The sequence below is a fragment of the Pleurodeles waltl genome, chromosome 6 (genome assembly GCF_031143425.1).
Source record: "Pleurodeles waltl isolate 20211129_DDA chromosome 6, aPleWal1.hap1.20221129, whole genome shotgun sequence".
NCBI lineage: Eukaryota > Metazoa > Chordata > Amphibia > Caudata > Salamandridae > Pleurodeles > Pleurodeles waltl.
In genome coordinates, this window is record NC_090445.1 from 1,682,321,027 (window position 1) to 1,682,344,910 (window position 23,884).

A 23,884-nucleotide genomic window follows, 5' to 3' on the forward strand; every position below is an offset into this window, starting at 1 on the left:
TCAGAAGTTAATAACTTAATATTTTTCAGACTGAAAGAAAAAACAGGTATCACTGTTTGAACCATGTAGGCCTCAGTAGTACAACCTGTAACATTTGAAAACCTCAAAAATCAAAGTATTCCTAGCTCTAGAGCAATCTTTCAGTGGAGATGCATCAAACTGCTATTTTTTCTCTCATTTAGGAGACTGGTAAGCAGTCATCTTTTCCATCTTCATCTAGACTAGCTTATAAGTCTCTTCTGTCTCATAATTTGATTCTACTCTTTGATTTCTGCTCGTTCACTGATTAAAACGTTTAACTGTAATGATTTCTTCTTCAGCCTAAAGGGCGCTAACATCCCCAAAGTGTAGCAGTGCTACAGAAAAAAGTTAAATATAGCACTAATTTACAAAAAGCAGCATCAATCTTACGCCTGTAATTTGGACGGATTTACACCCTTGGGGAACTGACAAAATCTCTAGCACAGTGGCGTTAACTCTACATAAGCCACAAGACTACTACTCCATCACACGTGATCCTACCAACTTAATCAATGCAGACTCTCTCTGGGAACCAGTCTTGTGAATTTCTGCCTGTAAACACTTTTCTCACCACCAGACCCCTTTATCAATTAGAAACTATTTTCCTTGTGGAATAATCCTTATGCTTCCGTGAAAATCTGTGAGCTTCTGTGACACTTCTGCAACCCATTTACACACATACTCCTTCAATTTTTCTCTAGCTCTAAAGATAACTGCACATATTTGGTCCCAAAATCCTTAGGGAATGCTTGTCAATATCCACAAAGTTATGACTGTCTGCCTAGTTTACAAGCATTCCCAAAAGACACTACTTTCAGATTAATGAGCACATTACAACCACGAGCTCCAAATATGAAACTGTGGAAAACCCAACCAATTTCTAAATCTACGAGGATGTAAGCAAATGTCTATTCAATGAACCAAAATATGTCCTCTGCTTTCGCAGATCACACATTTTGCGTGTTTAAGTGCAGCTAGATGTCAAAGTGTTCTGAGATTCAGGCACCTCAACAATGGTGACTGAACCATTCTCACATATAAACTTCTGAGACGAAAGTGACTAGCTTCAATCAAATGGTGAAAAATGCAATTATCATGAACCAATAAGCTCAATTTATATGAAATACTAATAGACTGAACAGATAAGAAGTGTGGAAAGAGGTAATTTAAAATTAATGCATTTTTATTTAATAAAAAAACTAACTTCCTACTAAAACGTAAATGGATTGTGAGCCAAGAGCTAGGGACAGGGTAGCAGCAATGGAACTTCACTGACCTCATGCGGCTGCACCCAAAATAATACTTCTTTATATATTTAATCTCGAACTCGTCAACAACTGTACAAACTGGGATAGTTTAGTGCACAACTGTTCAATGCAGATCCAAGATACTCTAATTAAGTGCTGAATTTTCAGCATAGCGTTAGAGCTACATACTTTGGAAACGTGGGACCCAGGTTCGAATCACGGCTTCTAGCGCTTGACTCAAAAAAGTGCGATTCTGGCAAATCACTTAAGCTCTCTGTACCAAAAAAGGTGAAATGCAATGTTTTTAAAATGTATTTGTGTACCCCCCTCCACGAACACAATCTTGTAGATAGTCTCTTACCTCCTCACATAAAATACAGTGCTCTGATGCTTCAGAGCTAGTTTTGCACCATGCAAATTGCAATTTAAAATTGCAATTTAAATTAAAATACAAGGAAATATATCAATTGGCAAGGGCAACCGGTTTAGTATTTGCTGCCAGCCTGAAGCCTTTGCCAAAGCTTGTTATATTTCATCACTGTTTTTTCAAACATTTTTTTCCGTTGGGGAATTAAATACCCCAAAGCATAATATTTTTCACCACAAAATGCACACATTTCAGATAGCAGCACCTGAAATGTACAGAACTATTTTGTGCACGGATGTGCTTCTTGTGAAAGAACAGAATGCAGTCAATTACAGTGAAGTTAGCCAATGGCAGAAGTGGGCACATGCTGGATGCTGTAGTTTATGAAGGACAAATGTTAATGAGACAACAACTGATAACTGGATGGAAAAGTCTGGCTGAAAGCACTTGTATGTTCTCTATATAAATTCAGTAGATTTGAAAAACCATGGCGAACGCTAGACCTAAAACTGGAGCTCAGCTTGTACCTTAACCCATTTTAAAGTCTGCAAGCCAATATCTCTTTTGTAAATTGGCTAAAACCTTAATAAGTATACACAATGGAACTAGACTCTGGGGCAGGTTAAACAGCTTCCCCTAAAGTCCTAAACTTCACGCCCTACAATTGCACCAATATCCCTCTAAACTTCCACAGTGAAACCATGAGGCAGCCGGGTGGTAAATCCCTCCGGCTTCTCCTATACTGTTTTATTAGTCTCCCATTCATCATCACTCGCTTACACCATCTGATTTTGTACTCACTACCCGCCTACCCTTAGATCCAGTGTTTCTGAAGCATGCACCCCGAATTTGTATAAGAAAAAAAAATAACAAAAAATATATTTTTAAATGACAATACAAAATACAGTAGTGACATATTACGAACAAAGATCTGCTCTGAAAAATTAAGTGGAATATGTGATAGATAGATTTGTTGAAGAATTGTTTTAGGCACAGGTTGTGATAGATTTAGTCTGCTAACATGACTTCCATCAGAACTCCTCCCAACCTTTTGTGATTTAGAAAATTGCAAATTTAATGCAAAATTGCCCAATGCCTGTAATATCATGAGCAAGTGCTGCAAAAGAAAGTGTTGTTTTCTCGACTGGGAGATCATACACAATGCCTTCCTTTTGTCCGCAGATACCCTTTTTTATTAGGACTTTTAAATGTCACTAAAATAAGGTGCCGCAAAATTGTCATTACTATGTCACAAAATTCCATAATCCATGCCAAAATATCCTGGGGGTCTGTCCAATACAGACCCAATTGTGAGGAAAATACAGGTAAGTAAATGGGTGATTTGCTTCACTTTTTTCTTTTGCGCCATAAGCTAAGAAAAGGCCAAGCAGGTGCGTTTTTTTCCTGTTTCAAATGAAACAAAATCATTGCAAGTATAATCACTTGGTGTGTTGTACACAACCTGCAACACAGACAAGAGATGCATGTAGGCTCTATACATGTCATTGTTTGATATATGTGGGCCTCCCGAACAAGTGATTTTCTGCTATTCGCCCACTAACAAGTAACCAAGATACATTAAGTATGAAGAATGTGCTACAACATTAGATCTTGCTTAGTGACATTTAAAAAAAGTGACTGTATGAGACGTTTCCTGTCCAGTTTGTGTCCCTCCTAATTGATAACTATCTTATAAATTCTGCTTTTGCAAGTAAGAAACAGTCAACCCAAAATATAGCTTTGCCTGATTTACTTTTTTTTTTATTACACTGATCAATGCTACATACAAGTCCGAAGGAAGATGTATCATGACCAAGTTAAGTCTCATGACCAAAAACAACACCGAACCACTGGGGAACCAAATGATATGAATTCAACAGATGCAAACATTTACCTGTAAACAACACGCACAAGGATTCAACTACTGAGCACATTGGGAATTGGTTATTCCCACTGCAAAACACACAACATCTGTTGTAAAAGAAAGAAAGCGGAAGAAAACAGCAGAAAGCGAAGGGAGAATCTCCAAATGACATACTGTGAATTATAACATTAACGATAACAAGAATCAGAAAATGGTGAGATTTTCAAGGATGGCGCTCTTGAAACCATCAAGCCAATAAAACATGCTCTTTCTTACCCATGGTAACGTAGGGTAGTTTGTCAGTCGATCCGTGAGGGTAAATGCTGTAAAGGTGGGGTCCGTTGCAATCAACGCCTCCAAGAACAAGGGCTGCCCCAATGTACCCTTGGTACCTGGTACAAACACAACAGTGGGTGAGCCAATCAAAATACAAACATTATCCATTCTTTGAGGCGCTAAAGTTCAGAGAACGACTAGTAGTTGTATTATGACGCGAACTGTACACCAGAGGTGGTTTAAGTTTATCACATAGGAGGAATGTATTTTTCATGGCTCACTTTCTGGGACATAATCCTTAAAATCTTAGGATAACAAGGACAGTGGAAGGCAGTGATGCCACATCCTCTTTCATATTCTGTACAAATTGCCCTCAATTTTCAGAAGATATTTCAACGCATGTGAAGCAAAAAAGTTTGCATACATTACATTTTTAAATGGTCTCACAAAAGTTTACATCTGCAATACAAACTACTCACAGTATTTTTCATCTTATCATTTAAAGTTTTTAACTAATGTATATAATTGAATTTTATGGTGAACTGTTTATTTGCTGTATGACCATGAAATAATATTTCAATCTGTCAATAAACTTTGAAACTCACGGTAAGAATATAAAATGGTCTAATGTTTCATTGTTCCACCACTAAAATTTAAAACCACCCCTCTACACCCCCGCAGCCCTTCCCCCAAATAATCATTCAAAGCAAAGGGCCGAATGCAATGCATTAGGGGTATAAAAAATTAGCTAAAACATCAAATATCGGTATAAGAAATAAAAAGGGCAAAATTCTAAATAAGGGTTAAGATTGTTTAGCCGTCATCTTTCCATTCTGAAGGTTTCTCTAAAGTTACAAAAAATAATGTTATCTCAAGAAAGTGAAGTCTTCACCGTCTTCCAGTCTAACATATAGACCACTATGCGGAATGATTCATTATAACTGGGGCAAAAACCAATGTAACAGTTTCAAAAGGATATTGTTACCCACACAATAACGCAGAAACCTCAGACTGGAAGTAGTTCTTGGGCTCGCCAACACTATAGTAAAACATGTTTTTATTTAAGACTGACTCCACAAGCGTGGAATGTTGTTCACATGCTGCTTTCTAATATGTTTTTTTCCATAAGAAGCGTTAATTATGACCAGCTGAGTAGTGCGTTATATGGAAAAGAAAGTGTGCTGGTGCCAGAAGAATTGTTCAGAAGCCCAAGCTGGTGCAACTGAACTTCGCGCTCAGAATACCAAGGATGATTGTCTTAAAATCTTCCTCAATAATCTAGCACTATCTATCCCTTTATCTCACTCTAGCAGGTTTCTGCTTTCTCTCTTTGTGACACTTTGGTCTCTTTTGAGTCTGTGAGTTTTAACCTCTCTTGCACTTGGTAAATATCTGATGCAGAAAAATAAGTGTCGGTGGCCTCTACCAGCAACAGCCACTAGCTCAAATGAAGCACAGGAGCTAACGGCAGACTAGGTCAACAGTGTTGTGTAGGATGTCTTGAATATCTGCTTTTTTGTCTGAAGCATGTAGCAGCTCAGATCTTACATGGTAAGACATCTGGACCAGTGTTTAATTTGAGCCAGTGGTTTTGGGTGCTCGGCACCGCACTTATGACAGTCTGCCACATGGTGGCAGTGTTTGTCTACTTCAGATTGAACAAAACAACAGTTTTTTACTAATTCAATATAAATTAAAATGACGAATACCTGCCACCCATGCTATTCTTACAGCTTTGGGACCTGGAATAGTCTGAATTGTCACACTTGTAGGAGTGCGACTGTTAGTAGCTGTGCGGTCACTGGCAATATCAGAAGAGGCAATGAGTAGTGCAAGCTGCAGTGGCTTCCTAACGAGGGCCCTGGCACTTCTTTTTCATTAACCACTGGTCTGAATCGTGTCACCAGTGATCGGATCACTATATGTGGAGTATGCCCAGACATGGTTTAGTCTTTCTGCATGGGCACAAGGTGATCCATGTTCAACCCCTTCTGCACTAGCAGAATTATTAATGTTGAAGTCTTTGGCACACTTCAGTTCCTAGGTTTGAACAGGTTTGCTCTGCTGGTGGAAGTTTGTTGGTACGGACTTCCTAAATTTGAACTGCACGTCTATATTAATTAATTGAGAAACAGCGGCAACACTTTCTCTGAACTATAAATATTGGCAGCAATTTGCATTCTTGTAACTGTGAAATGCACTTTTGGAACCGGAGAATTTTAGCAACAATTATTTTCTTCTCTGTAGAATTTGGCAACACTTTTTTTTTTAGCTGTGATCTGCACTTGCATAGCATCTAAGAACTTTTGGCAACAATTTTTCTTTTGCTATCAATCGGTTTCATAGAGAGATGGTGCATCTACTCACTCTAGCCTGACTGATAAGGCTTGCGTGACTGCAGCTCATGTGGTGCTGGGGTTGGCAGCAAAACCACAATGCTAGCTCATTCCCTCTTATCATCCTCCCTCTATTCCTCACTGCTGATCATCCCGCTTTCATCTCTTGCTCTTTCCACCCTTTGAGATGACCTTAGGGTTGCATAACGTACAATACAAATAATCAACTAATGAATGCATAACAAATTAAACTGTTCTGTCATTCAAATGATAAAAAGAAAATCAATATCAATGATCTTCTACGGTGCAAGAGGTCACCCACTGTTAAAAAGGAACTCTTTGCTACCACGTGAGGTGCTCAAAATTGCTCAACGTTTCATAAACTACACAAAGTTAGAAAAACGTCCCAGCCCCTAGGGTTCATTGTGAGCACACTTAAAAGTATAAAAATCCACAAAGACTTGCACACTAAAATAGTTTTCGTATGTAATTTCGCAATTCTATGCATCATGAAAGTTCCACAAAGGAAAGTACTGAGAAATTACCTGAACAACATCTGTTTAAGCATACGATTAGCAGTGGCAACTCGAGGTAGACGCCCAGTAGAAAGCGAATGGAGCTCCAGATTGGAAGATATAATTTGAGTGGTCATTTCTGTGTCTGCTGCTGTTCCTGCACCACAGCAACTAAAAACATGTATAAAATAACTTAGAGCGCAAAGAAACCAAAGAACAAACATCCTTCTTACTTGTTCTGCATGTATTAATCAAATGCTTATTGCTCAGAAATCAAAACATTTTCTGCTGACATGTAATGATTCACCAATGTCAAACAAGTAAAACACCAAGCAACTCCAAGAATGTCACAGATGCACCCAAAGCCAGGATTACATTTAAACCCTATGTGCCCACTTCTTCAATCTAAAAGAATCACCCTTTTTTAATTCGAGCAATGTGCTGAAAGCGCTGAACCTCAAATAATGCATCGTAGATCCATTAATCGATGGGTACGGAGGTCAATCCAAGTGGAAGCTATCATAGCACTAACCGTACAACAGGTTCTAAACTTAATTCCACAAGGGAAGTGTTTGATTCAGTTTTTACGTAGTGATGGCTTTCACATTCAGAAAGTTATAAGCTACCCAAAGCACAGAAGAGAAGCAGCTGAAGTGGATGCGACTGAAGTTAGTACAACTCCTTTGACAACTTGTCTTCCTATTGCTTATGAATCCGATCAGTTTCTCAGTACTGGTTGTGAGGCTCAGATCGAACTCCAGCTGCAATCTGCATCTCGACTAGAACTGCATCTTTCTGCCATGAACATCTTTTAAATGAAAGCTCAATGCAGCAAGGAGTCACCCTGAAGAAGTACAGAGCGGTTCCGAAATGCATAGGGGTAATAAGTGCAGTTCTTCGTACTACTATATTAATACGTTCAAGTAATGCTGAGTCATATAAAAAAGTTGCAAACAAATTAACATGAAAGACGGCAATAAATCATTTTTTGTTTAAATCTGGATCATTTTGACGGACTGAATATGGAAAGACTCAGTGGCACATTAATAAATGAAGAGGTTTGACACGTGTGTATATATATATATATATATATATATATATATATATATATATATATATATATATATATATATGGCAAGAGCACACACCATGCAGGACAAAAGTGAATTATAGAGAAAACACTTGAAGGGTTGTGACAGCGGAGTGCATTTGGTAGACTTCATCTTGTTTAGGACTGGAATGTGGTCTACAGCCAGTGCCATAAGCTGAGACTTTTGTAAGCATTCCATTCATGACATTTCGGCTTTATGCAGTGCACTGTCCTACGTGCCAAGCATATGCCCAGACACAGATCTCATACTCACTGTGCCACGAGACTCAAGCTATATCTTACTAATGAGGCTTAACTCAGCTAAAACCAGCCCGGGAGTGCTTGAGAACCTAAACTGGGGGGATATGGCCTGGAAGTTTGAGCAGATTGTTCTTTCTGGACCAGAACCAGATTTTACACGGTTGGTCTTCGTGAACTGGAGAAAGGGCTGAGCAAATACCAGCGGCTAAGACTTTGGCAAACAGCTTGAAGCTTCCACTGGGTTCATTAGGATGGTAGCTGACGAAGTCTGTGCGAAACTGAGTGGTGGTTGAAATGATCTGGGAATCCAGTGATAGTGTGGCAGTGCTGTGGAGTATGGTGAGGAATGCTGTCAATGTCTAGTTTTGCAACAAATAAGGTGATGAAAGGAACTCTTGAATTTTTTTCTCAGACAAGAGTTATCACTTTGGCTGAATTCTTGTCTATGTTGCTCATTATCTCTCTCCAGACAGAAACAATTGAGTCGGTGTCTTGCTCAGCAGGTCTACTACTCTGCTGTTGCAGAGGGCGATAGTGGCATGACTGGTGTGAAGTACAGAGCCGTGGCTGAAGCCGTTTTCTCAATCCACACTGCAGTAAAATGGCTATATTCTCTTGCCGACAGGCTCACCAATTCAAGTGGTTTTCGGCACATCTGTAGCCAGGGCACCACGAGACTGTAGACTACGAAGTGGAAAAAAGTAATTAAAAAAAAAAGCAAAATAAAAAGGCTGCCAGCCACTTCATCCATCCGCCCAGGACCGAACAACATCCCCTTAGCCACAATGACTACCCCAATCCTGCTCCAATTTAGGCAAGAGTTGAAGGCTCTCCTCTTTAAAGAACACTACACCAGGCTAGGTTTGAGCTATAAAAACACTTTATACATATAACATACAACGTTTGATTGAAGACTGATCTCAAGCATCATAAAGGAGAGTAATCGCTTGGTTTTAGAGCATGGATAATGGTTGCTGGCAATCTCATCCAAAACTGCATCCTATTCGTGATCTAGCAAACTCAGTTTGGGGACAACTCGTGGACCATCACTCCTGTACAATTAAATAGTGCTAAGTTACAAATCAGGAAGGCTTAGGAAGCACAAGAAGGAAAACTATATTCCCATCCTAATGCAAGTTTTAGTGCGTGCATGAACACCCCCTCCCCACACTCCCAATGAACAACCTTGCAGGGCGCAGCCTCCAACCGTACTCTAGAAAGTATAAGAATTTAATTCAAATAACCACTTACTAAATATTGGGTGAAATAAAGTGTATTTTCGAACAGTTTTTGTCTGCTACAATCATTCCTTCAGTTGCTCTTGTATCAGCACCAAGAACGATACCATCCTAAAAAAAATAAAAATCAAGATATTTGTTTCATCAATTACAGCAATTTCTTTTTACTTTCAGTTTTGAGTAATTAAATTGACCGTTGAGATCCACAAAGGCCAGCTGGGAGCATTTCATAAATTTAACTAGCATGCATCAATGAACAAAAAAGTCAAATACATTTTGCAGTGAGACTAGGGACTGCTGAGCAGCTTACTAATTTGAACCAGCTTTCTATACACAATTGATTTAGATGCTGAAAAAGCATTTGATCATAAAGAATGGCAGTATATTTTCAGAACACTAAAATGGTCTATGGTGCATGACGTTTTACAAAAATACACCAAAATGAATAAAGTTGTTATGCAAACCAATGGCCAATGTATTTGAAATTAAATCTTCTCACTCTCATTCAAATTAGTGGGGGGTACAGGATAAGGCTGCTTGCATCCCACCATTCTAGCTGCTATGTAAGAAGAAATAGATACAAGGCATGTGCATCATAAATAATGAATATAAGATGGCAACATACGCAGACTACACCCTTATCCTTCTAAATGGCATTGAGAACCTCCATAGAGAACTTCAAACTTAAATAAAGTAAAATAAACTGAAAACTACTCCGTCAAATCTGGGTACAGCTCAATGACAAGTAGAGCTACGTCCACTAAGCAAAACTATGTATGAAACACCATATCACAAACTACATTTTCAAATGGAGGACCAACTATAAAAAAAACTTGGAAATACCATTCAAATGCAGTGCAGAAAAATACATACCCAAAGAAAAATGACTAATATGGTCACCAATGAACCTTTCATGGTCGGACTGAAAACTATTAAAATGTTGCTAACATTCAAAATATTTAATCCTACCACAATGCTCCCAATTCAACAGCTTCACCTAAAAAAGATAAATATTCCAGATTATACCTAACAAATCTACAAAACAAACACAAAGGAGTATTCAAGTTTCCACATTTGTGACTATCAAGAAGCATTAAAAGTTTTCACATGCATTTGATGCGCAAAAAGGTCCAGACAACTACGACACACAAAAACAGGTTGAATTAGAAGCTTCTTTAACAGACAAAGAAATTCACAACAGAAACCTTATATAACTAGGTAAAAACTAAATAAATCATTATCTCCACACACATCAAATTTGCAATTCAATACAAATATATTAAAATAGAGAAAACCAACCACAGCAAAAATAGAACTATTCTACTAAAACCCGGAGCAAAAAATATTATCCTTCCATTAAAAGAATAAATGGAAAGGGTAATGTGGGAAAGGACTAGCACTTGTCAAGAATGGGCTCATTTACCAAATCCATCTATTTTAGTCTCTAAAATGTACCACCCTCTGTAAAATTACACAAATCGAAAAATGCTGTTGATACCAAGAACATGCTGCCACTGTAGCAGATTTGCTCTTTTCGTGCCAAAAACTAAAACCATATCAGTTCAACATTGCCAACATGATACTGGCTGCATTAACCCTCTACACAACAAATCACTTCAACGTATTCCTTTCAACATTAGTTAGTAATATATATATTTTTTTTTACAAAAATAACATGAAAAACAAACTACACAGTACCCTGCTGATTACTGCATTCTACAGAAAACCAAGTACATGGAAAACCCAAACTCACCAAACATAATACAATGGTGGAACACAATATGCTAAACTCACAGACAAATTCCACCACTACCAGAAAAAATACTGATGTATTTATTGTCACTGTCTTCCTTAGCAGACAATTTCAAGACATACCTTGAGGGACTCCTCCAGATAGATATTCTATAAACTCTATGGTAGCACGTAGGTGGTGAATACGAACAATAAATGAAGAATTACTGAATCAAATCTGTTTGCTTTCCATATACTCAGTCTCTGCAAAAATGGATTCATGACCCACTTTAACATGATTTGAACCCTGCTACCAGACCACTTATCTTTTCGCTTTCTTCTGACTTATTACAGATAGTCCTGCATGCAAATAGAATCATAATATGACGTGCAACTGTATTTGAAACCCAAAAACAAACATCAAGAAAAAAAGAAAAGCTATACACCAGCATCTTTGTCAGTTTCCTTGCACAATAAGTTCAGATTTCAAACATATAGGCCAGTGTTGCCAACACAAGCCCACAACGTAGACATTCTCAACAGAAATTATTTGCTAACAACAATTATGGCTCTTGAATCAGAAAATGGGTCACTTTATCGAATCAAAAAGCATACGTAAAATAAAACAAGCATTTGCAATGCAATGAGTCTTGCGTTTGCAAGAGTTGGCACTATTAGCGTTGGAAATTCCTATCTGGACTTTTCTTGCCACATAAATGGAAAATGAAAAGTAAAACATTAGTTGACAAGAGCGAGCCGATTTGAAGCGCCACGGCCGCCATGAGCGAGAAGGAGAGACACAAAAAGAAAAAAGTTCGCTCGCAGTCAAACGTGCAATTATCCATGTAACAGGGTTGATGGCCAAGCCAGTAACAAAACTGTCCCAAGGAGGGACAAATGTAAGGTATTTACCAGTGATGATAAAGGATTTTTGAAAGGCAAGCCCATGAACGAGTGACTGAGATGGGCTTGCGGTGGGTGTGGTTAAAACCCCAAAGATAGACTACAAAAGGCCAGAGCGCCTACATGCTCGACCTAGAAAGTGGTATATGCCTCAACAGGACCATTTCATTCAATTTCACTCCCCTTCAATAGCTATAACATGAGTGCGTAAGCCAAGCAAAATAGGTGGTGCAATATTATATGGGTGGGACTGGATTAGATAGATACAGAAGCAGCACACCACAGCAACATCACGACTGCATGAGCTGAGCTATCACAATCACTCACTCATGACATTTAGAGCAGAGACAGAAGATACTACAGAGTCAATTTGAAAAATTGAAGACCCATGCAACTGCCTTCTTTAAATAAAACAAATATAATAATATAATGCACTATTCCTATGGGTATCATACAAGATTATTTGCAACACAGATTACTGAACAATCAAATGTTTTTTCACGACAACATAGAGTAGTGGTAGACTCAATTTCTTTGCTATTTCACAATACCAGTATAAATTACATCATAGTTACAGGAGTATACAAGAGGGAGCAGAGGTTGGACAATGATTGGAGCTCTCGCCTTACTCTACAGTTTGGGAACAGTACCTCATTCTCTTGTTGAGTTACATGAAGATACAAGAGACAAGAAAGGGTGGACATTGATTGGAGCTCTCTCCTTACTTTACAGTTTGATAACAGTAACTCATTCCTTTGCCCCACCCTCCACCCAGTGTTGAGAACAAGAAAACCTCACTCTGGCCTTAGAGTACTGACCAGTATTCTCACCTCTGGCCAGCATAAACCACCCTCATTCCCAATTTAGCACTATGCACACCATTTCTGACTTCTGGCCCCAAGGTACAAGTTTGGCCTTCACTCCCAAACCCCCATCTGATAGTTCCAATGGAGGTTAAAATATTTACTTATTCTTCAGCCAGTGTCTTAAGTTTCCTGGTCTTAAAAGTCCTTCACCACTTAGCCTATCTAACGGCAATGCTGCACATTTTTCATTGGTTTTCACTTCTTAATTGACCAAGGTCTTCACCAAGGTCTTCACTTTTCATTTCAACTAAGCTACAACGTTCACACATCCCAACTTGTTCATACTAAGAATTAGGATTTCATAGTGATATGTAAAGCCACGTTTTTGTTGTTACTTGTAGGGAACTCTGACTTCCTCTGAGTAAGTCATAATGTTAGCACATGTTCCCACCATCCCTTGCATTTATTGACCCTTTAACATATGTTAACATCTATCCCCACCCCCTCGGTAAACTTCGCACTTTGCATTTTCCTTCCTGCACACAAAGAGCCATGTAAGCGAAAAATGTCCATAAATGAAAAAATGAATTGTCTCCTTGTTTGATAATGTCAACCTAATGCTATTACATAATTGTTCCATGCGCAGTAACAGTCGATCTTATTTTGTAACAAAATTCTATATTGTTGGGTTGGACCAAGCCCCAGCTACAGCATTTTCCCTTTCTTTGCTTAGCTTTTCATGGTTTTCAACCTCACACTACCAGTTTACCAAAACAGATTAGTCAATTACCCTCCTGATGTCTCATGCGTTGGATACTTCAATACATGAATCCAAGGGATTGAAGGACTTAGTAAAGAGGAGCTCTAAAAAGCCTAAGAAGAAGTTATTGGTAATAAAAAGGCCAAATTTAAAAAGTATGGATTGGAAACCAATCTGAAGGTTCAAAAATCTTAATATTGTATAAGAACGCTATTACAGAGAAAAATAATTAGAACACACATGTGGTAAAACTCTTGCAGTGGTATCCTAAAAATTACACCTCCTCAATAAAAATGTTACATTAGGAGCACAGATGTAATTTCACACCTGCAATGGCTAAAGGTCAACACTGATACAGCTGCAGTTCTGAGTTTTTATTTTAATCTGTTAATTAAGACACTGTGCCATTCTAAAATGCCCTTCAAATGACCATACTTGGCACCCAATTTGCCTTGGTTGCAATGAAATTTGCCAATATACTATCTTTCTTTGTTTAAAAACAAAAAACAAAAAAACACACCAATGTATCACGATGTCAGGTTTTGTTGATAAGAGATTTAAATTCTGCACTCCGCCAACTCTCTGGGACCAACAGGTCTGAATAACTGTAGGTCTATTTGAAGACAGTCCTGGCAGGATGAAGTTGCAGAAGAGTTAAAGTAACCTAACTTCAGCAATATATTGAAAACCTTCTGATCTATTTCTGCTAGTCAGTGGTATATAACGAAGTTTTAGTGTTTATAGGATTGGAAGTGGCACAAGAACGCCTAGGTGCCAGTAAAACATGATGCCTCAAAGCGTGAAACTCTATGTGTACCCTTCAGATATTTCTTTAAAAAAAAAAAAATGCGTAGCTCAGTTTACAACACCGAGACGGTTTAATATTGGTTCAATATTTGCCAGCAAAGTCTGTAATCTGGGTCTCGGGAGGAAATCTGGTAAATAACTTGATGTCCAGAATGGCAGAGCATTTACAAGCGTACCTGAAGTTAGGTGTGCATGTCCTTTGATGCACAAACTCCAAGGCCATGTGGTCAAAGAAGCCTTGCTTAACAAAGTTTGAGTATGGAAATGCTCTTTGCATTGTCTCAGAATGGGCAAATGGCCTATAACCAGCCAATCTCATAATATAGTCTCTCCAAACCACTTTTTCTCTTAGGGTTGTTATCTTTTGACATACCCTCAAGACAGAAAATTCACTTTTTCTGGCTTATGCTTTTTGAGAAGGCTCATCCATGACGTGACCTGCCTTTTCTCTGCCTTTAAAAATACTCAGAAAATGTTTGGTTTTCCAATCATTCTTGTTAGTGCTTATTCTGCATCTAATTGACCTGCTCCCCTCCCAAATAGTTAAGACTGCCTTGATGTCACTGGGCTCAAGAGAAAGGGAGGAGTCTTGCGGATAGGATGATCTTTGCCAAAAGGCTTGTGTCCGAAGGGCTAGTGGAGTGACTGCATTATTGAGAGCCGACCTTAGGTAACTGAAAAGGCTGCTGTGCACAAGAGGCAAAGAGTGAAGAATAACAGCACATCATCCAGGAGGCAGACATAAGGCAGCTATTCATCACATGCTGCATAACTAGCAGAGATTAGCAAAAAAATCATTCCTAGCTCTAGCAGATCAAAAGTTACTAAAAAAGCAGCACACATCATGGTCATCTTTCAGATGCTGATTGCTCCATTTAGGCGCTAAACTGTTACGAATTAGGTAACTTCTGTCCAGATGGTGTTAACGTGTAAAGAGGACAAAACGGTGAGACAATGCAAATTGTACTGTATTACTCTGCATAATTTGCCTTTGCTTGTGGCATAATTGAGCCAACCTAGATTAATAATTTGGTCTCTCCCCAGTTGACCCATAATTCAAGTGGTCCTTCTTTTAGCTATTTGTTTCTAAACGCTGAAATTAAATCCTAAAATGCTATCAGGATCTAGCTTTCTGCCTTGCACGAGCCTAATGTAAATTGCATTTCAACATTCATAGTGAATTCTGCACAGGATAGACAGGAGCAAATGAGTGTAGGATTCTTAAATAAACTCCCAAGGAGGCCAGTGGGAGAAAGGTCACTCCTTGATGCAATGATGCACAGATTAGACTGCATAATAGTATATAAAGTAAGAGGAGGGCTGAAATAAGGTATGGCAACAAGGTGATGCAGAAATCTAGGATATCAGCACGGTCATCTTCATGAAAAGAAAAACTTAAGTGGCCTACAGTTTTTCTACGGCTGTGAAAAGATCATGGTCCACCAGATAATAAACCATTCTGCCACACACTGGAAGTATAAAGCACGCACGCAGGAATAAGCCTGGCTCAACTCCTGTTTCACAGGGGAAACAAAGCTACTGCTAATGTAGCATTCCTGCTGTTGCAAATCAACGACCAGCACTGAGCTTTCTGTGGACAAGTAAAGTCTACCAAATATGATCATCCACAAACAATATTCATATTAATGAGATAAAGAGTTTAACGACAGTTGACAAATCCTACCTTAAAAACAAGTCCCACAATGGTAGTCCCGGTTTTACGGGCAGCGGGAAGCTGGTGACCTTTTTCTGTGAATTCTGCTTCAAGAAGGGCATTTCTACATTAAATAAAATTTAAAGACTTAGAAAACATCTTTAGCAAAAACAGATTTCATGATATTTTGTCCTTCATTTCATTACCAATAATGCTCGGAGATCCTGCAAATTAAACCAGCATGTTACAGTCTAAAATTTTAAAAAGCAAGACTGAGAGCAGTGACCCCATACCACTACATCCATGGTCTACAGACATCACTTCTCTGTAAGCAGAGACCCAAAACATTGGGGTAAGAGATGTGAATGCATTTCTTGCAGTTAATGAAACACCCACCTAACACAGAAATAGTAAACACCCCCCTAACATGAAAAAAAAATCATCTCTGTGACTGTCACACCAAACAGTCACTTTTACATATCTCACTAGTGCTCTACATTTGTAAAGTCAGGCCCCACCTATCAAGTAAAAAGCTGATGCATTAAAGTCCAAAGCAAAAGCAGAACCATCAGCACAAAGCAATCTGACAGCACCAACATACTGGACAGGCATGTTGCGTTGCATCAGTAATAACATTTTGATTTACTTGTTAGAACAGAGCACCACAATACCCCAGAAGTACATTCACTGGTTTGTCTTCTGAAATATATTACATGGCGACGGTCAATGCTAGTCCAGATATGCTTTGCTAATGAGGCATCAACGCTGATAATCATACCTCCAGTAGGAAAGCAGTAAAGAAAAACAAGCACTGGCAAAGCCAATGAGTTTCATCTATAAGAGAACTATTGCCTTTGTAAATGTCTTTTAGCCATTTTGTAAAGCAGAGCTGAGTGCCGTAGAGTGGTACTGTGTGGTGCGGAGTGGCGTAGAGTGGAGTGATGTAGACGAGAATGCTGTAGAGAAGAGTAGAATGGAAAGACATATAAAAGAGAGGTACAGAGAAGAGCAGAGTGGCACAGAGTGCTTCAGAATAGAGAGGTACAGTGGCTTAGACTGCAGTGGCATGGGGCAGAGCAGAGTGACGTGGTGTGCAGTGGCCTACAGTGTTGCAGAGTAAAGTGCATAAGCAGAGAGTAGAGTGGTGCACAGTTGAGTAGAGCGAAGTGCAGTGGCATAGAGTGTGAAGAGCACTGTTGACTTCTTTCAGAACAGGACATGCTAAAAATGTGGTACAGAAGAGGCAGAGTTTTCCACGTGGCGTGGTTCTGCCCCAGAATACAGCGCTACTGGGATGCACTATTAGGAGAGTTGCTCAAGATAATGGAGCCTCCTCTTTTTGCTCTACTGGGCTATGACAAAGAACTCCCGAAGACTGTCAGGAGGTTGGAGGTGTTGGGGCTACTGCTGGTGAAACATAATATAGCTATGCAATGGGCGAAGGGACCACTCCCCCATGGTAAAGGAGTGGCACATTGACATGACATATTGTAATACCCAGTCTGATGCATACCATGACCTAATGCCTATTCGAAGCAGACTGAGAGAACTATGGGGACTGTACGAGGCATCCCTGATAAGGACTGCGAATGCTGAGAATGAGAACTTAGGAGTGGTGTAGCAGCGTGCAGTATGGATCTGGAGTGCATGTGTTGACGACTGGGACAACCTTTGGCGTCCCAAGTGCCTAACTGAAATGCCCACGTGGGTGTGGGTGTCTGGAACCTCAGGGTGGGTCTGATGGAGTGTACATCACAGCCTCCTTTACGGTGTAGTGATATTGGCAGCAGAACATGCAAACCCTCGCTGTTGTCTGTCCCCCGGACACAATGTGACATTATTCTGAATGTTTAACACGTAGACATGTACTTGAATTTCTTTCATTGTGCTATTTATGCTCAAAGTTCTGAGCAAATTGTCATTGTATTTTGTATGGTTGCCTAAAAATGAAAATAAAGTTTAAAAGCAGTAAAGAGAGTGGCATAGAGTGCAGGGGTGCTGAGAAGAGGAGAGTGGCATAGTGTGCAGTGGCACAGAGTACAGTGCAGCTAGACAGAGTACAGTGCATTGACCCGGACTACAGTCTGGGGTGTGGGAGGGGAAAAAAAGCTACATGCACAGCGATTTGGGAGACGTATTTAAAATACAAGCGCTCATATGCAAAACAGGCACTCATAGGGAATGCTTAAACACAAAGAAAAAAGTATCTCCAAAAACAGGACCAGTGGATGGACGCAAGTAGTTAGCCCCTGCTCTAGGGGAAGGCCAAAAACAACCAGAGGACATGACACCTGCCTATCTTGACAATCGGACCCAAACAAAATGGGAGCAATGCTGAAGCTAACAAATGGAAAACTATGAGAGGGCTCTAAGCCCACTGCATGTAAACAACATGTTTTGCACAGGCAGTGCATGCTCTACCCAGGCAAAACCTAAAAAAGGGGTGTCACCGGCATCAGGTTTGTGAACTCTGTAGCAATCTTTATAGAGACAGCTTTGTTTCAAGTGAACTGCATTAACTGTCCTTTCTTTCCCTCTAAACAGGGCTAACAGTTATGTTACTCTAAAGATATACTTCATGGCCTCCAGTATGCGTTACCTTATTTGCCTGCTATACTCTGCTTAGTGACCTTTGTATTCCACCAGGAAAGTGACAGTATGCCCCAGCAGCGGTAGGCCCCGATTGCTTCGGGTTACTGACGGTCATCCTCCCCTGCGGCTTAATGACCGCATACGGAGAACTTTATGCTGTGCCATCACCATAACGGATGTAGTCACAAGAACAGAGTGCATGTCTCCTTATGTAGACCCCAGCAGAAGTTACAACTGCATACTCTCAATACATCCCATGTTTTACATTAAAACGACACCTACTTCAATTAAAATTTAATGGGTCATCTATGTAGTAATAGTAGACAAACCCCTTTTGGCTCTAAATAGACACCGCAGCAGTCGCTAGAGTGGAATGTAATGAAAGCTTGGTTTAGAATGTTGGAGTTCACAGGTATATGCCGAGGAATCAAGACGTTTAATTTACAGCTCTGTGTGTGGTGCAGTCACGGGTGGGCGCCTAGACAAGGGAGCACACTACAATCTATACAGAGGTTAAAAAAAAACTGTGGTTAGGACCATAACATTTATATCATGATTGCTTGCATTGCATAAAATTATCACTTTTTTACAAGGGCCAACTTTATATTTTTTTTTTTTAACTACTAGCAATAGTACCTCTAACTGACAACACAAATAGTATGCTACACTCAGTTTGTGCAGGGTTCTCCAGGCTACTAACTAGGCTAATAGCACTCCTCTATTACGCAATGGCCATTCTGACTCAGGTAATTTGTTGCTATAGATGCCAATTGGTGAGGCAAGAGTAGCAGATTCCAATCAGCTGGTGGGTTCTGGCCCTCAGATCTAATAACTTACCAAATGGTGTTCTGGGGTCATGACCTGCTCAATTTAAGGGTGTCCTACCCCTGGATGCAGCTGCTAGCCTGCTCCTCCTATCCTCCAACAAGGAGATGGAGAGCTAAGTTGCCTGGGGAACCTGGGCACTTAAATCCTTACATTTTAGTCCACCAGGAACCTACAGGCTGAAGGGAAAGAGAACAGTAGTTCAGAGGTCCTTTTTGTGCTTGGTGCACAATGGACTTCTCAAGTGTAGAAACACACACGGCAGCCAAAGAACCAGATGTTTCACAACTTACTTTCGTTATATCACTTTTAAATCTAAATTTGTTAACACTGTACTATTATTCACATTGAAATCAGCTTGTGCGGATTAATTCGGATTCCACAATAGGGCAGGTGCAGCACTAGGTAACTACATGGGCTGTGTATTGAGGCACAGCAGGTGAGAAAAAACAGCAACTGTAAAATAAATAAGTCTGCGTTTACCATGCTAATGGAAGCAGCTTTACCACATTCAAGCTAAACAAAGAAATAAAAGGCTGTCTATAGTGGAAGCTTTTTTTTGCGTTCAATAGCTTTGCTCTTGTTTTCTCTAAAATAAAGGTTGCATTGTAAAATAGCTTTCACTGTAGTCCTTCTTCGGTGTATTATGAAGTAAGGACTGCAATGAAGGCTTCAATGCCATCTGATCTTTGACATATAAGATGAGCATCATATTGAAGGCAACTATGGACAGCATCTATGGAATTGGAGTAAAACAAGACCTAGTAGCTCCCCTACGAGAAGCCACTGGGACGGATGGCAAGTGGCAGAATGAGAGCACACAGGGGAAAGAGCAAGGAACAAAAGGGGGCAGGTCGGGAAGGGAGGAATGAGGAGCTGATGAGAGAAGAAGGGGTGGGAAGAAGCAATACAAAGGGGTGGCAGGATGGGGAATTAGGAGTAGACCTACGAAAAAGGTGGGATGAGGACCGAGAAGGAGGGGTGGTTGGGGGAACAAGGAGCACACAGGGGAAAGGGAGGGATTAATTTTATATTTATGCACTCTTTGCTTACTTCAGCCATTTATTTCTAAGTGGTGGAGAATTTAATAAAACTGATTTAAATTCAAGTCAGATTAATAATTTTTTTATTTTTTGTCGATTTAACACAGTTACATGTGATCATTATTCCTGTACATTTTATTAACTTCTCGTTGCGGGTTGGAAGAGCTGCTCCTTTATTTATGGCTATCACATGCCATAATTAGGGCCTATTATTTGGGTCTAACTAGAATAGAATTACTACCAAAAACGTCAGATTTGCCAGAACATTTTTGCTATCTATTGCAAGGATACTTTGACTCGTTCTTTTATTTTCCTTAGTGCGGCGATTCTCTATCAAATTGGGAAATAGGGTGAACCCAATAGCTCACTTTCTGGGTTACCTACATCATTCCAAGGTATATCATTCTTTAGATACAGTAAGGAAAGCCTGTTGCAGCAAGGAGGTCCACAGCTGCTCAAAACCTAACATTTATTAAGGATTCTACACTTTTGATTGTTCTTACCAACGAACACACCTTTATTCAACACTTCTATATAGCAGTCTGGGTCGATTCATAAAAAACTGAATTTTCATATACAATAGGTCAAAGAGAGACTTATGAAAATTAATGTTTAACAAGGGAATATAAGTAAATGGGAGGAGGTGCAGGACAATAAGAATGTGTGAAGAGTAGGTTTCTTCCTGATGTAGAGTTATAGGAAATTCCAAACAGTAGGAGCAGAGCAGACGCAGCACTGCTCTGAAACCCCAAGTGGAAGGGTATTCCTTCTGCTACAGCTTCTCAGACATGCATCCTCCACATAGGAAAGCAATTATGCTACGTAAGGACAACTGTTGTGATGGGTAATACAGTATGCCAAACATCAGCAGTTAAACAGGACCCTATCTCTAAAGCAAAGCCAGGGCAGCTTGTGCCCAAGCTGGTGACCATCCTGGCCACTGAAAGGAGTACATTGTTAAGTGGTAGTGCAGTGTATGGTTGGGGCATCTGCAAGTGCGCCATTCTCAAAACCTAGTTAAGCTATTGCCCTGATGTTTTTAATTGATCTGGCTGGGTTAGTCGCCTGTTTTTTTTTTTTTTTAGGGATGTGATGAAAGAAATCTGCCAAATTCACCACTTTGTTACTTTGAAGACTGGATTGAGGGACGGATCAAGAATGAACCACACTGGTGTTACTGCAAGGGAGACCAAGAATGAGAAACCATTCAATTCCAGTCGGTCTAGAAAAGAAAAGTCAAATTTGCTTTTGTGAAAGCATGAGAAAAAGAAGACAGAAAAGGAGAAGGTAGGGTTGGGTGACAACGTCCTCAATCACCTATGGTTTTAGATATAGTTGAGCATTGTCTGCATACTGGTATATAGAATTATCTGTATCCCTGAGGATCAGACTTAGAAGCTCCCTACATAGGTTCAGTCGACTACGGCCAAGATCAGACAGTGCCATCGAAACCTCCAGTGGAGGACCAGCATAGATGATTAAAAATTGTGATGTGCACTAAACAAGAAAAAAAACATAACGTGGTCTGATGGTTTAGCTGCTGGCTCAGCTATACAGTGCTAAAATACTATAAGATCATACCTCAGATTACATCTGCCTCACTTCCAGTTCAAAATGTAATTAGCTTAGAAACTGGATTAATACCATAGTGGGGTGGAATGCTGTGGAATTCCTATTGCCTAACGCCCAGAACATATTGTTTGGGGTAAAGGACACCAAGTCACAAAGTTTATTTTGTCAACAGGATACGTCTGCTAAACATCCCTATAGCATAACATCTTGAATCGAAGTTTATGGTACCACAATATAGCTGTGGGAAAGAGGTTTGCCTCTTGCAGTGGCAAGATAAGCATCAATATACATAGGATGTTCAGAATGGTATATATGGGTCATTTATGCAAAGTCGTTTCAATTAGGGCGAGCACTGTAAGGAAAAACAGCGAGTTATAAGCTGAACTTGCATGAACAATGGTTTCAATATAAAAATGTGCTTGCAGAAACAATTTATTCATCTGTGGCTACTCATAATGCTCCCAGAATGTTTCTTTACTCTCTGCAGATGCATGTAGAAGAATAGAAGCAAGGGTGGTAAATGTGTTTTGAAAACTAACAATGTACTTAAATATTTGTAACTTTAAAAAAAGTAGACTAAGCTTGTGTGCAGTTTTTCTGAACTATCAAGCTATATGTTTGCTTTCGAAATAAAATGTACACCAAAATATCTGCAACTTGAAACAGTTTCAAATGGACACAATCTGGCATGCTGTGATATAGTATCAGCCAGAAAAGCAACACACTCCAAAGGGGTTTACAAGAGCATTGGCAGGAGGTGGATTTTGATAAAGATGGAATGTGCCCTGTGTTCACATCAGAAGTGCCCTGTTATCACACCAGGCTCTAAACACAAAGGTAACACTAAAGTAATTAGAAAGTAAAAACACTGGCACTGAAGTAAATTAGCTTGTATGTGCTCCTTGTGGAAGAGCAAAATGCAGTCAAAGTGAAATTAACCACTAGCTTAAGCAGGCTGAACCACTGCCCCATTCTATAGTGGGCATGAAGCTAACAGTGAATGATAGCAGAATAATGGATGACGAGAGTTGGCTGAAAGTCTCCTTATGTAAGTATTTGATGTATATTTTATTTAAAAAAATGGCTTGGCTAACGCCAGATGTAGAAAGTCATGAAAGAGCAGCTGCAAATCTAGGACATTGCACTGATGCAGAGTTATGACAGAGGAATTGTCAAGAGTTTACACAATGGTGCCTAGAAATCTGAGATTTGCAAAGGATATATTTTCTGAAACAAAATGTTCACTGATTGTTATTTCACTATATAGTTTTATTAGTAAAGCTGTAAGTTAGTGGAGTGCTTTTTTGACATTTCTTTGAAAGTTACTGGGTGCAGACAACAATATGTTACCACATCATGGTTTAGTAATATATTTATTAAAATTGAGTGGTTAAACAGACTGAGAAACACTCCTGCCCTGATGGCAATGTTGTTAAGTAAACTAAAGGAAGTCCTAAGTTATGTGGGCTAGACATCATGGGTATGTGGGCTAGATTCTTGTAATGCATGAAGCAAAATGTAGTCTACTTAATCAAAAAAAAGAGGGTTTTTTTGTACTGCAGAAATGCTGAGCTCACATATTTGAAGGTGCAATCATATGTGAGAATTAAGAAAAAGGCGACTAAACTAATTGCCTAGGATTACACAATTTGAGACCCGTTTACGGGTCAAGTACTTACAGTTAGGTTGAGTAGATTATTTAAGTTACTCGACCTGCAGGTATAGTAACATTTTTACGATTTGTCAAGCCCTGACTGATATAATCAGAGAAGCTATTATCAGAGCTTTGATATGAAAAAGCTGCATGGCACCACGAGACAACTGGAATTATTTTACAGGTCAAGTAGATTTCTGAAGTATCTAGTCATGGGGCAAGTACATTTTTTTAATAAAACTCCACAGCCCTATGAAGTGTCAGGGCAGAACCAGGAAAACTGTCAATGCAGGGTATATTGATTATACTACACAGTATAAAA

The 23,884-nt window shown here is 39.5% G+C and overlaps 1 protein-coding gene across 1 annotated transcript in view; it reads right to left on the reverse strand.

The window, feature by feature from the left end:
* Positions 1-23,884, reverse strand: part of PSMB7 (proteasome 20S subunit beta 7) — a 127,359-nt gene that overhangs the window by 100,908 nt on the left and 2,567 nt on the right. Inside the window, exons 2-5 of the mRNA XM_069241718.1 lie at positions 15,907-16,000; positions 9,229-9,326; positions 6,657-6,797; positions 3,776-3,891 (exon numbers count right to left, since the gene is read on the reverse strand). Coding sequence (XP_069097819.1) covers positions 3,776-3,891; positions 6,657-6,797; positions 9,229-9,326; positions 15,907-16,000 — 449 coding nt within the window. The remainder of the gene's footprint in view (positions 1-3,775; positions 3,892-6,656; positions 6,798-9,228; positions 9,327-15,906; positions 16,001-23,884) is intronic.